Here is a 14828-nt window from a genome sequence, read left to right as displayed (position 1 = left end):
TCTGCTTTACGATAATTATATCTAATTAATAATTATACCTGCATATTGCCATTTAAAGGCAAAAATCCAACCCCCTAACTTACCCTCTCACCTTTCAAACCTTAAAGGCTGTGCAAAGGCAAAAAATAAACTTTCTACTGGTGCTATTTGTCAATGTTTTTCGATTTGTATATCATCAAGCTATCAAAATGAAAAAGTTATCTTAGGAAAACATTTTTTTCCCGATCATTACTTTTTGAGATATGAGCGCCTAAAGTTTAAATTTTTAGGACAGAACATTTCAAATTCAGTACGAGATAAATCCATGAGATTTAAAGGATAAATTCTTCATGGTATTGTTGATTGAATGAAACAAAAATTTTCTGAAAATATCAATTTTTGAGAAAGTTATTCAATTTACTAAAAATGACCAAAAATAACGTTTACTTGAGCTATTTTTGGTAAATTGAGTAACTTTCTCAAAAATTGATATTTTCAAAATTTTCTTGTTTTATTCAATCAACAATACCATAAAAAGTTTATCCTTTAAATCTCATGGATTTATCTCGTATCGAATTTGTAATGTTCTGTCCTAAAAATTTTAAATTTGGACGCTCATATCTCAAAAAGTAAAGATCGGGGGGAAAATGTTTTCCTAAGAAAACTTTTTCATTTTGATAGCTTGATAATATACAAATCGAAAAACATTGAAAAATATCACCAGTAGATAGTTTATTTTTTGCCTTTGCACAGCCTTAAGGAATAAAGTGAGGAAATATTATTTCGATGTTATTATAGTAAGGATTATTTCGATTATCTCTGCTTAAGGTTTCTTTGTCTTCTAGGTCAAGTTTATACAGAGTGATTCACATAATATGTAACAATAGGTAACTTGTTAACCGTTCATTTTACAGAGAACTTTAAATGTGCAACTTCCCTTCTTTTCCTGTGACATTTTACGACATGCCATTTTAAATTGAAAATTTGGCCGCCATCTTCCAAAATGGAAGACAACTTTAATTTTTAAAATGGCAACCACCATTTTTATGATATTTTTGGATCCTACATAGAATTTTAAGACATTTTCACTCTTGTCATTTTTTTTATAAACCCAACGGTTTACGAGCTGGAGGGTATTTTTGTATTCTTATCATGAAGCCAATAAAATAGTGTTTTTTCAATGATTAACCACCGGTATATCAGAAACCATTAATCCGACAGCCAACTTTGAATGGGCAACTTTCCTTCTTTTTTGTGACTATTTACGACATGCCATTTTAAATTGAAAATTTGGCCGCCATCTTTCAAAATGGAGGAAAACTTTATTTTTTAAAATGGCAACCCCCATTTTTTATTATATTTTCGGATTCTACATAGAATTTCAAGACATTTCATGACATCGGGGATACGAAATTTTGATTTTCGACAGACAGACAAGGTAAGCAAGCCAATGTTAATCAGGTGGTTGCGTTATAACTTGAATACATATACTCTATATCTATGCATTGAAGCGCTTGTGTTGCCTCCAACATACAATACCTATAAAAAATAAGAATTATTGTATCTGGCTCAACAATATTTTCCAAGTGCTAGAAGCGTGAAATTTTAGAATAATATACCATCAATTACTGAGATGTAAACCCATTATGTCCAATATGCTATAGTGAGGTCCACGTTATAATGGCAGTTTTTGATTAGCAATTGTATTGCTATCCTTGTCTATGGACCCGTTCTGTGTACATAGAATGTGGTAAATTGTCCGTTCGTTACAAAAGTCCCGCGTCCCATGGGAGGAATTTTGACAGATTCTGTACCAGAAACCAGTTCCAGTTCCAAGTTCCTGCCTCACAGTCGAAGCGTGGTAAAATGTCCGGCCTGGTACAGTTCCAACTACCGAGCTCTCATTGGTCGATTGAATTTTGTAGTCTGCTTGCTTCTCTGCGCATGCGCTGATAGCTTGTTTACCATAGCATAGCCATAGAATACATAACCAACAAAATTATTATGTTTCATAACCATTCGTTAGATGAATTTTTCTCTATAGAAAATTTGAGAGTAATGGAATGAAAGAAATGCACACTTTTCTAGACGGTAAGTTTGTAAAACAGCATTTCTTCATTTACGCAGCTAGTAAACGACAAATTTTGGTGTAAATCAACTTTATAAGTGCGCGCCAAAAGCTTGAACCAACGATTTTGAAATGGCGTTCCATGGGAACATTTTGTACTAGTTACGTGATGGAACAATTTACCATTGGAACTGGAACAATTTACTGTACACAGAACGTACACTATAATTCAACGAATCGGATAGCTCTATCTCTTTCTCTCTTTGCTCTGTTGCCACATCGTTTTCAACAATGTAGAAATCAAATAACAAAATAATTGATCTTGATTATGAAATGATTGAAAAATATAATTTCTTACTTGATAGAATATAATTGATTATTTTAAACGAAAATGAACAGTTAATATTACATCAATAAACCGGCATCAGTCACACTCCACACATGACAGAAGATCGGCAACGTTGTTCTCCTATCTTTCTCCACTGCCATTATAACGTGGACTATAGGAATGTAGTAGCTCAGATAATGTACTGTAATGAGACTCACGTTATAAATTCAGCACCTGATTAACATTGTTGGTTTTCTATCCTTGCCTGTCATCACTCATTAGATAGAATAATTGAGTTGCTTCCCATGTTATTCAATTTGGAGTAACTTTTATTCCGTAGTGCTTAAAGTGACTGAATATAAAGTAATAGTTACTTGTGAACCTTTGAAAAGCATCAATTTTCTACTTTTTCTCATATATGCATAGATGTATCTACAAGTTCGCATATCTTGCACAATCTGATCGATAATTTGACGGGATATATATTTCGTTAACCTTATAAAACATTATGAAGGCTTTTAAGTAGGATTCACGCACCTGAGCCAGTAGGTCCTAGCAGTAATATGTTACTCTTCTCCAGATGCAGGTCATGTGTGTTGCTGTCCAATATATCACTGCCTGACACAGCTGACGAGGAGGGTCCTGAGGAGGAGGGAGAGGATTGAGGAGAAGGACTGTGGAACCCTAATCCCAAGTTGCTTCCACCAGGTTGGTTGCTGGAACTGCCTTGTAGACCAACGCCGCTAATGTGTAGTAGATCTGCAAATTACAGTAACTGATTGAATATTTGTCAATCATTAATTAAAAAAGTGCTATTAAATGCTTAAACTTGTACACAGAAAATATTGGCTAAAAAGTGAATATTTATTGATAAAATTTGTTGAATGAGAATTGATATTGTGGAATTTTTCCATTATTGAAAAACACAGTTTTATTTTGTCACATACACATACATCCACATTTATATACTATTAAACGAGCAATTTCTGTTTATATGTTTAGATGTTTGTATGTCACCGGATCTCGAAAACGGCTTTAAAGATTCTCACGAAATTCAGAACATAGTAGGTTTATAATATAACAATTCAATTGCACTAGGTCTCATCCCTGGGAAAACACGCTGAAGGACATTAAAAGAATAATTATTATTCATCCTTGAAAAAACAGCGGATAATTTCGTCGTATGTAGACGATGGAAGTGAGAGAGCAAGTGCATGTGTGTGTGACTGAGACAAAATTATGACTCAGCTGTTTAACTTTTGTAATCATTCAATCAGATACTTAGTGCCGGTTGCACAAAAGCCGGTTAAATTTTAATCCTGATTAATTCCAGTAGAACCAATCAGAGAAGCCATCTTTTTAAAATGGTCTTCTCTGATTTGGTTCACATTAAATTAATCAGGATTAAAATTTAACCGGCTTTTGTGCAACCGGGCCTTTGTGAGAGAAATTTTTGCATTCCTCTGAGAATTAATCTCAACCCACTGTGATTAGATAGAACCTTTATGTATGAACTATAAATATATTATTATAATTTCTTCTTTCGTAATAATTTGTTTATGCTTTTGTATTCCAGAGCGAAGCTCGGTCCCCCAATATTTACACATTAATACAGGACTGGTTTCAACACGAAACTGCAATCCTGTATTTAAATGCGGATGTGACAAAATAAAACTCTGTTCTTTCAAATAATTATCGTGCCACATTTCAATCTTGATAATCATGGACATTGTTTTTTAAATCAGTTGCTGTAACTGGAATTATGCAAAAAATTTTCTCACTAAGACCCGGTTGCACAAAAGCCGGTTAAATTTTAATCCTGATTAATATCACGTGAACCAAATCAGAGAAGACCATTTCAAAAATATTGCTTCTCTGATTGGTTCTACTGGAATTAATCAGGATTAAAATTTAACCGGCATTTGTGCAACCGGCACTAAGTATCTGATTGAATGATTACAAAAGTTCAACAGATTATCCGCTGTTCAATAAATAATCTGCTGTTTTTCCAAGGATGAATAATAATTATTCTTTTAATGTCCTTCAGCATTGCATTGTATTTGACTTTTGCAAAACATTGACGTTTGCAATGTACATGCGAAAAATAAAATTATTATTATTATTATTATTAATCAACATTCACAATCAATAATTGATGCAAAGAAGAATGTATACGTCAGTCAAGTATATATTCTGTTTTTTTTTTGTTTTTTTTATTTTTTATGTAATACCAATTTTGTGATGAACATCTTCATACTAAATTACATAAATTGATTATAAGTTTTTTTTTTAATTTTAGCTGCAAAATGCTTCATGTACAACCCCCCCAAACTCCTAGTGTCTTACAAGGGCGAGAACATATTAGGCGTTTTTTGAGGCGCCAACCCAATCAGCCAATCTGTGTTTCCTGCCCTGCTGATAGCGCTATCTGTTTTTTTAAATTAGACAAGGATAGTATAGTAAAACCAATATTAATCGAATACTGCTTTTATAACGTGGACCTCACTATAGTAAAGTAAATTCGTATGGCTTTTGTTGGTGGGGAGTCCCTTGCGGGAAGGTCCCACCGCATGAATATATAATTTAAGCCGTCAATGGGCCTTACGACTGTCATACTTCAACCGGGACCGACAATTTAACATGCCCATCCGATAACACGGGAGTGATCTGGTTGAAAAACTTTTGGTATTGAGAGGGTTTGAACCCGGGATCTCTGTGCTGCTACGCAAGCACTCTATCCACTAGACCACGGATCACTCCACTATAATTTCTGACGTTGTCCATGACTATTGTAATATAGAACGGCAATAAAATTATATTTATTTATACACCTTTCGATTCTAGCCGACTGGGACCACTACCTCCGAAAACAAAGCCGTAGTGCACTCGTGTGACGTCAGCACAGGTAGAGATCCTACACCAATAAAAATTCTTTGATTTCAGCTGATCTATATCAACTAGTGTTTTTATTGGTGCAGGAGCCCTACCTGTGCTGACGTCACAGGAATGCACTACGGCTTTGTTTACGGAGGTAGTGCTGGGACTGACATCCAGGGTCAATGTTGGTGATACGTGATAGACAACATGCTCACTGCGAATCCCAACCTAACCCCTACCACCCTATAGGGCAATTCACTTAAAACTGTCAGCATCTGCTACAATGCTACAATTTGTAGCACCTGCTAGAATGCTGACAGTTTGACATGAATGCATGCCGTACCCCGCGGAGTGAATGACGTGTAATGATGATGATGATGATGATGACCTTGGTCCATGACGGCAGCTGCTGAGGAGGAGGCGGTGGAGGAGGAGGAGGAGGGAGGCAGATTGTTGTAGATGCGCTTGTAGTGGTTGTAAACTGCCACAGCCAGCACTTTCTTGGCATGCTCTTGGCCCACAACGTGTTTGTTCAGGTATTCGTAGATCTGAAACAAACAATAATAAAACATAATTATCTTAACGTGAGCTTGCCAATTCATGAATTCATTTTGACACAAGTTTAGCTAAAACTACTCGTGTCTAAAATAAAATAAAATAAGGGTACTATCATATCTAGTAATTTTCATGACTAGTACTTACTAGTTAGCACTAGTAAGTTATATGACTAGTACTTACACACAGCCAAAATAAACAGTACTGAAACTGAATCAGCTGTAGTTGCCTTCTCGATCAGCTGATTCAATTGGTGATTGTTGCCACGGCTTCGCGTTCATTACTTCTTTCTTATTTGGGGTTATTTTTTGTTAACAACTGTAGAATAGTTATTTGTATATCTAGAGTGAAAAGTACTGTTTTTTCTCCCCGAGGGAAAAGTTTGAAGACCGAGGCGAAGCCGAGGGCAACAATTTTTCTGAGGGAGAAAAAACATTTTTTCACTCGTGATATACACAAAAGTTTTCCTCCACCTACATTTTTATAAAAACTGAAAATAAAATTATTTCTAAAAACGTACGTGTCCAAACAATGTGTTACAACATAATCTTAAATGAGAACAGCTGGGAGGCTTGTAATCACAGTTCTCCGCCGACAGTGCTCTATGCGCTATCTGTTGGCAAAAGTTGTAACAACAATGGCCGCCACAACTACAACTATGATGAAGTTCCCGTTTCAAATCTGATTAGTTAATGAGGAATATTCGTTGGCTGGTATTTTGAATAACATGGAATAAAAAAATTTATACATTTTTTCAGTATAGTGATATGAAGTTTGTAATAATTTTAGCATACAAACATAAATTTCATATATTGATCAAATGTCTGGTTGAGGTATTGAATTTAGTTGGTTTAATGTCTACTCTATATGCTTCCTCATCTGAGCTTAGACCTTCTAACCTATTTCAAATCTTAGACCAGTTATAGAATAAACACGGCTCATTGTATATTCATATAGAAAGTCGATGAAGCAAACATCTACTGCCAAATCCACCCATCTTGACGTCACAACAGTGACGTTACGTATCGTAAAGAAATTCTATTGAGTTTGTTGTGTAAGTGTTTGTGGTGTTTAACTTACATTGTTGTTATTCAATGCATTGTTGTTAGCTTGGTTGTGACGTCAAGATGGGTGGATTTGGCATTAGATGTTGGCTTCAGAGTCTAGACTTCCCAGCGTGTCTATTCTATAACTGGTCTAAGTTTCAAATATACGTTTTTAAAATAAAGATGCTCCCCATGTTATTTAAATAGAGTTACTTTTACGCTCTAGTGAGTTTTCCTGTTTTTTCCTCCCGAGAGCGAAAAAGTGACACTTTAGTATTATGTTCCAGGGAGTAAAGTAAGCACTTTGGACAGGAGGTGGAGGAAAGGAACATTTATTATAGATCATTATTTTCGCTCATACGGAAACGGACGAAGTTTGTCACACACTGCTTTACATTTTCTGGAACATTTCCACAAAACCCGCCTACGCCTAGTAATGCTGTGATTCTGAGTGTTTTTGAAAAATTTTGAAGAACAGGTCAGGTTTTGACACAGCGAAAGTGCTTTTCAGGTCACCCAACTACTGTCTGTACAAATGAAAACCACACAAGACTGTTGCAACAGTCACCGAAAATAAGCCTAATGCGAGCTTCTCTTAAACTGAATATTAGCAATATGTCAATGAGAAGAATATTCAAAATTATTGGTGGTTTTCCCCACATGATACAACTGGACAACCATTGAACTGTATAAACGAACTAGCCAGAGTTCAGTACTGTTTATTTTGGCTGATACTGTACTGGTAATTCTTTGTAATTGAACTTTAAAGTAGACCTATCAAAGTATTCTATTATTTTTATTTACATTATTTTCACACCAGAATTTTAATAATTAAATAATAATTGCACTAATTTATTGTAGGTTAGCCCACTCAATTTGAAGTAATGCCTGTTCGAATCTCGCCGCCGGCAAAATGTTTTTGCAGTATTTTCAATTGATTTTTGGGATATCTTACTGCTAGTGCTAGAACACGTCTTCAATTCTATATTTTAATGGAATTCAAGTGATTTTCCGATTTTTACAGATCAAATAATGTTGGTTGAGGAAAACCCAGATTTTTTAAATAAAATTGTGTTTTCGAGATATCTAAATTATTACATGCATCAATTATAATCATTCAATCATAGTAATACTTGAATGAGTGCAGTCTTTTTGCTATAATTGCTAGAAGATACTTCAATTTAAATAGATGGATGTAACAGATCTGGATCTAATGCTGATAGAGCATAGAAAACATATTCAAATCAGGAACCAAGATAGCTACCGTAGACTACAAGACTCGCATTTATGATTTGAGTCACTGTTTATAAGTGAGTGATGAAGGATTGATGATTCGGTTCCGTGCACCAATGGAAATTATGAGTAATCAAAAAACAGCGGTGTTCCTAACAAAAATAGATAAATTCACCTTTTTCGGAGGCGGGGGTGGTTTGCGTATATGTCCCCCCTTGTGTTCCTCTCTTCCATGGTCTTTCAGACTTCGTTTTGTGTCAAGTTCAGAAAGAACCACAAAGAAATGGTGACACTTCTCACATTTCACGAACCTTGATGATGCTGCAAAATGACAAAGCAGTATGTTATTAATCTATATTCTAGTAATCATTATTATATTGATATCCTCAACCAATACAATCTTACAAACTGTATTAAGCCTATAACAGTTATTTGTACATTTCAGAAACAAGGTTGGTTGCAGTGCATTTTTTTCTCTCTGATGGGAGCTCTCTGAGTAGCTTTTTACCTAGGCCTATTGCAATTTCAATGTTTTCACCATAGAAGCTAGTTGGTTGATCTCTAACCTTACAAAAAGTCAGCAATGATATACTTTGCTTGAGTGGTCGTAGATAAAATAGTGTAAGTATACAACAGTTTTATATCTCTATATATAAAAAAATGAATGTCTGTTTGTGTGTTAGTTTGTTTGTTCCCTATAAACTCGAAAACTACTTGACAGAACGGCATGAAACTTTGGGAATATGTTGTGTGAATATTGGGGATGGTTTCTGACCAGAAATTTTAATAGGGGGGCTAATAATAATTATTGACCGAAGCGAACCTGAGGTCTTAGTTTCGACTCGATCGGCTTTTGTCTGTTTGTTTGTACCGCAGTTACAGTCGCAGTTATTGTCCGATTTGGATCAAATTTGGTATGCAAGTTCTTTGAAACAGGGCGCAGAAACGTATGTGTAACGATTTTTGATAAAACCTCTGGTTTTTTTGTAATATTTAAAAAACTGCAAACTAACCTGAATCCAGAAAGGATGTGTCTTTGAAGATACAGCAATAGATCATTCCCATACTTTTTATTGTTACGACCACATGGTGGTCGAGTCGGTTAGACCGTGGTCTGTCACACTGTGGGACCCAGGTTCAATTCTCGTTCCTACCAGATTATTTTTGCAGATAATACTAATATTGTTTTATTTTATTCTAATAATATATCATTATAAAATAAATTATTATGATTACATAGAATAATTAAATTGAATCATCTTATTATTATTATTGAATTGATTTATCAAATTAATTGGATAAATTATTTAAAAATTTTTTTATTGTATTAGAGTCCAATAGGTACTGCAGTTGTAGAGAAAAATTTGTATGTAAAGGTAAAAAGGTAATTTTTTTCCTTTTTGTGTAGTTGAGAAGTTGATATTGTGGTAATTATTCATATTAAATTAAAAAGACCAAGAAATTGTCAAAAAACCACAGATTTATTGATACTTAGAAATATCGGTTTCGGTAATTACACCATTGTCAATCTCTGATAAACTCTGATAATGACCGAAACCGGTCTTTCTGAGTATCAATAAATCTGTGGTTTTTTGACAATTTCTTGGTCTTTTTCATTAAAAAGTATGTATTTGAGTAAGTCCGGTGTCCCTGGAAACAGTGTCTCTAGCACTTTCAATGGAGAAAATAATAGATGAAAGTCACGGCTAAATCTTCACAATATACTGTACTTACTGTACTGGCCCTTCTCATTAGATTGAAAGTTGTATTCATGAGCGAGGTCTACTGTTCGCAGAACTACTAGTATATTAATTCATTTTACAGAACTATGTTTTCGAAATTGTCGGCCGAGCGGCTAACGTAGAACGGGAAGATCATCATGATTCAAGATCATGTAGTGATGATTTAGCATCTAAACTTACCAGCAGTAATGAACACATCACTCTATGATAAAATTGTTTACTGGTATTAAAACGGTACTTTCAAGCACATAGGAAGACCATATTGATTTTAAATAAATAAATTTCATGATTCACCAAATAAAGTCAAGTGTGACATGAGATACATTGATTTTTTTGCGGTACGAAGTTGGCCGGGTAAGCTAGTGGTCTATAAAGCACTCGTGAGATGTTCAAGACGCACATCTAACTCGTGTCGTGACCCTTATTATAACTATTCTACAAACTACCATTTAGCCACATGACCAATAACAATTATTTATTTATTTATTTAATCATTCAGAATTATAAAACTTACAGAAAAGTACCACATGCTTATAAGCCCAAAACGGTTCCAATTCTAATTGCTTGTTAGCTGAGATAAAATTAATGTTAAGTTTCAAAAATTCTGCCTTCAACCTTACCTTGCCATTGCACGAACGAACGAAATACAGATTTATATCCTACTACTGTACTACGTATCACAACATTATTTTAATCGATATACTTACTAACAAACGTCTCAACATGGGTACACGGCTCTCCGCACTTGGGACAGATCAGCCCGTCCTTTCCCCCACCACCTGTTTTACTACCTCCTTCACCAACACCCCCTTCTCCGCCACTCGTGGGCGGAGGAGGTGGGGTTGAAGAGGAAGGGGGTGGAGGTGGAGGGGGGTTGGATTGTCCTCCTCCTCGGCCCAACTCCTCCGAATAGGAGACAGCTGATGTGATGGTGCGGAAATGACGGTTGCCATAGTTACCGCGGAGAAGCCGGTACCATGCGGCTGTACCTGCAAGTAGAAGATCCACTTTTAGAGAGTATCAATTAGCCTATAGATTCAATAAGGAATTTTAAGAATTTGTCTTATTTTAATGAACTTCTATAGCGAGATTCCAGTTTCAAAATCAGTGCATGACTTGTATAATGCTCTTACTGCACAATTCAAGAAACTCAAGGGAAAAAATTCAGTGATCAGTTAAAGAGAGAGTTACTGTAGATAATGCTACTACACATCACATATCATGTAGAATATGGGGAAAACAAGGGGCACCGAGCTTTGCTCGTTATTTTTATTCATTGATAAACAGAACACAATTCTCTAAAATGATCGTGTTTATATTTCACAGCTGGCTATATGTCATCTTATGAATTTCGGGGATTCGATATTTTGATTTTTCACATACTCACTCGCTCACTCACTTTTTTACTATCCACAGCAGTTTCAGCCAAGGATGAATTATCCTTTTAATGTCGTTCAGCGAGTTTTCCCAAGAATGAGACCTAGTGCAATCGAATTTTTATAAATCATAAACCTACTATGTTCCAAATTTCGTGAAAATGGTTAGAGCCGTTTTCGAGAACCGTTGAACATAAATAACCAGATATAAAAATATATAAATACAGAAATTGCTCGCTTAATATAATATGATATGCTACTACACATCACATATTATGTAGATATGTTAATGTACACGGCTGAGGAGATTAGAATTAATTATGGGCAAAGTAAGTATGGGGAGGTAAACTTTCACATAATGACTTACTTGTATGGGCTGCTATTGGTAAATCAAGAACTTTATTGACAAATCCACATAATCCTTCCATGGACGGTCAATGGATGATAGGAAATGAAATGAAAAGTGGATAAATCATAGATCATACTTGCTACGATTCATTTTTAGTGCATTCTATGAGGGATAGTTGTGATCCAAGTCATTCCTACATTTGCTATAATATATAAATTTAATAAATTATGATATAGGTCTAGATATAGGGTCTACCATAAGTCTAATAAAATTAATTATTGTTGATTCTTCTCAATTATGATAATCCCAAAATAATATATTTCTTATAATTTAACTTGAAAATAAATTTTTATAGGCTAATTGAGAGTAAATTTTATTGTAGTTCATTACATTTGTGAATAGCCAACAAACATGCCTGGCTGTTTGGCAACGGTGTAGAAGGACAGACTTACCTCCTTTGTCTAATGGCAGACAAGGATTGCAAACAATGTTGCATAAAATGTTAACCTTGATAAAATTCTACGAGAACCGATCAGAAAAGCCTTTTTTTCAAACCAGTCTTTTCTGATTGATTCTTGTGGCATTTAATTATGATAAAAATTTAACAGGCTTTTGTGCAGCCCGGGCAATGATTTCAAACGTGACCTCACTATAGCATAAAACAGTTCCTACATTAAGATTCACTCCAGACTGTCAGTATCTCAGTAGTGTCCACAAGCAATTTACAATTGGTAAATTACACTTGAAAAATAACAAATCAAGGTGAGCTACGTACTGAAAAAAGTAAGCTTATATTTTAAAAAAATAATTCTTTACTCACTTTTATGAACCTTGTTATCACTGGTTTTTGGTAGCAACAACCTTCCAGCCGCCAATGCACATCTTACACTGCTCATTACACTAGTTTTTCATCAATCTATAAATACAAAAAAAAATTATTAAATTCAAACTTAACCAGCAGTAAAATTAATATTAAACAGCCTAGAATCTATGGTAGGGCGATTCATTTCACAATTTCCCTTTAGGACTATATTACTTTACGTTAACTTGATGCTTTCCATAAAATAACAAATTAAATCAAACATTGAATATTTCAATGTAAATAATACATAAGTTTACCTCAGTTCATTATTATCTTTTTGTTCATATACAAATTATAAAGCCGCGTTCACACCAAAGTTATTAACAAAATGTTAATAAATTAATCCTTATAGATTCTATTAGACTGAACGGAACTTGACAAACACATATGATCATCATGTGTATGATAAGTTATGTTCAATCTCATGGAATCTATAAGGCTTAAGTTATTAACATTTTGTTAATAGCTTTGGTGTAAAAGCAGCTTAAGTGTGTTTCTGGTTTATTTTTTTATGCTGGGACTCTCATATAGGCCTTTGCCTCCGGAGTACCTAATTATTTCCTTAGGTGTAAGCTAATTATTAGCTTAAGTGTGTTTCTGGTTTATTTTTTATGCTGGGACTCTCATATAGGCCTTTGCCTCCGGAGTACCTAATTATTTCCTTTCAGATGTTTGTGTGTGTAGAAGTGATATTTTGTTTGTTTTTTTTACATTAGCTATTTACAGACTTTTTTATCACTCAACTATGCATACAGTGTAATTAATATTATTTTATATAATATTGTTTTTTGTTCTTTTTTACACATCATATTGGAAATAAAAATTATTATTATATTATTGTTATTAAAATTAAAAAATTAAATTTCTTTTGAAACTTTTTTCAACATTTGACTAGATAGGAGCTCTTAAGCTGCGTTTACACCAAGGTATTAAAATTTTAATAACTTAATCCTTATAGATTCTATTAGATTGAACAGAACTTTACAAACACATACACCTTAGGCTTTGTTCATCATGTACCTATATCTATATGATAAGTTATGTTTAATCTAATAAAATCTATTAGTGTAAACGCAGCTTAAAAGGTAGGTACGGTAGTAGTTACAAAATTATGTTATACTACTCCCTATTTATATTACTGTAGGTCTACCATGTACTCGTTAATAATAATGTAGGCTACTTATTAGAAAGACTCACTGTTTCTGGATTTTTCTGTTGCTGTTAAAAGAATAATTTCCTGTTTATGTTTAAACCATGATTTTGTGTTGTTGTTGACTCACAAGAGCCGTTTGCACAGTATAAAAGCTTTAACTAAATTTAATCAGCTGGTAGCTTAAACTTGAAATAAACAACATTTAACAAGCGAGACTTGATATGAATTTAGTATTATCATAGAGAAATAATAGCTTATGCTATTGTTTCTCTATGGTAATATAATCTACAGTAGTTACACGAGGAAAGTTGTATCATAATAATAATAACTATAGGTGGTAGGTAGTTATGAACAGTAGACCGGCCGGCAGTGATCAAGATAACCTGAATTGGTTATTACTGATTGATTTTTTTCCGTAATAATAGGATTCTATGAATGTGTTTGCTATTACCATATATATTAATGGACCATATTTATGATAATAATCTGAAATAATATGGTGTGGCGCACTCACACAACTTTCCTTGCCATTATGAAAATTTCCCTTATACGGTACTCGTAAGTAAACGAGTGAAACCACTACCTCCGTTAATACTCGTAATCTATCACATGATGTACCGTAATTTCAAAATTGATCACCTGACGCTAGTGTTTACGCGCATCTCAAGTCTATTATTCAATGATCTGAGCCAGCTTATCGTGCGACAGGACAATAAAGCTGGAGACACACAACGCGTTTACTATCAACTCTTTCCAAGTTTGCATTTAAATAATTACATATTCTCAATTTTTGAGTTAATTTTCAATTTTAGGTGAAAATGTTACTGGACATTAATTGTAAAGATTTTCATGCTCAATCTCTTCCACTTAAATTTTTTCGTTTAAATTGTATCTGAAGCATGATAAATGGAAATCTAAAATCAAACTTTGCACAGATGGGCGGAGCTCCTGAAATTTTCACAGATATGAGACTTGTGGCAGTTGATAGAGCTTATCTGCTTTAGGTATAAATGTGATCAAAATCGTTAGAGCCGTTTTTGAGAAAATTGCAATGAAACCTGTTTTTGGCATAATTTTAGCCGCCCTCTTGAATTTCATTTGATCAAAATTGTTCGTGCCGGATCCTTATAGTTTAAGGACCTTACGTTCCAAATTTCAAATCATTCCGTTAACTGGGAGATGAGATATCGTGTACACAGACACACACACACACATACAGACCAATACCCAAAAACCACTTTTTTGGGCTCAGGGGACCTT

General features: G+C 34.3%; 1 protein-coding gene across 2 annotated transcripts in view; it reads right to left on the bottom strand.

Moving 5' to 3' along the window:
- LOC111058008 (ATP-dependent Clp protease ATP-binding subunit clpX-like, mitochondrial) overlaps nucleotides 1–13740 on the bottom strand; it is a 30935-nt gene extending 17195 nt beyond the window's left edge. Inside the window, exons 1-6 of one of the 2 annotated variants that reach the window (XM_039435692.1) lie at nucleotides 13613–13740; nucleotides 12374–12469; nucleotides 10536–10817; nucleotides 8262–8407; nucleotides 5641–5800; nucleotides 2913–3134 (exon numbers count right to left, since the gene is read on the bottom strand). In XM_039435692.1, the coding sequence (XP_039291626.1) occupies nucleotides 2913–3134; nucleotides 5641–5800; nucleotides 8262–8407; nucleotides 10536–10817; nucleotides 12374–12449 (886 nt within the window). In that variant the 5' untranslated portion in view covers nucleotides 12450–12469; nucleotides 13613–13740. Of the gene's footprint in view, nucleotides 1–2912; nucleotides 3135–5595; nucleotides 5801–8261; nucleotides 8408–10535; nucleotides 10818–12373; nucleotides 12470–13612 lie in introns of both variants that reach the window. The other variant, XM_039435691.1, reaches the window with a different exon arrangement.
- Between the last annotated feature and the right edge of the window lie 1088 nt (nucleotides 13741–14828).

The sequence above is a fragment of the Nilaparvata lugens genome, chromosome 9, assembly GCF_014356525.2.
Source record: "Nilaparvata lugens isolate BPH chromosome 9, ASM1435652v1, whole genome shotgun sequence".
NCBI classification, from domain to species: Eukaryota; Metazoa; Arthropoda; class Insecta; order Hemiptera; family Delphacidae; genus Nilaparvata; species Nilaparvata lugens.
The sequence above is the reverse complement of the archived record's forward strand: the minus strand, read 5'-3'. Positions and strand labels throughout refer to the sequence as shown.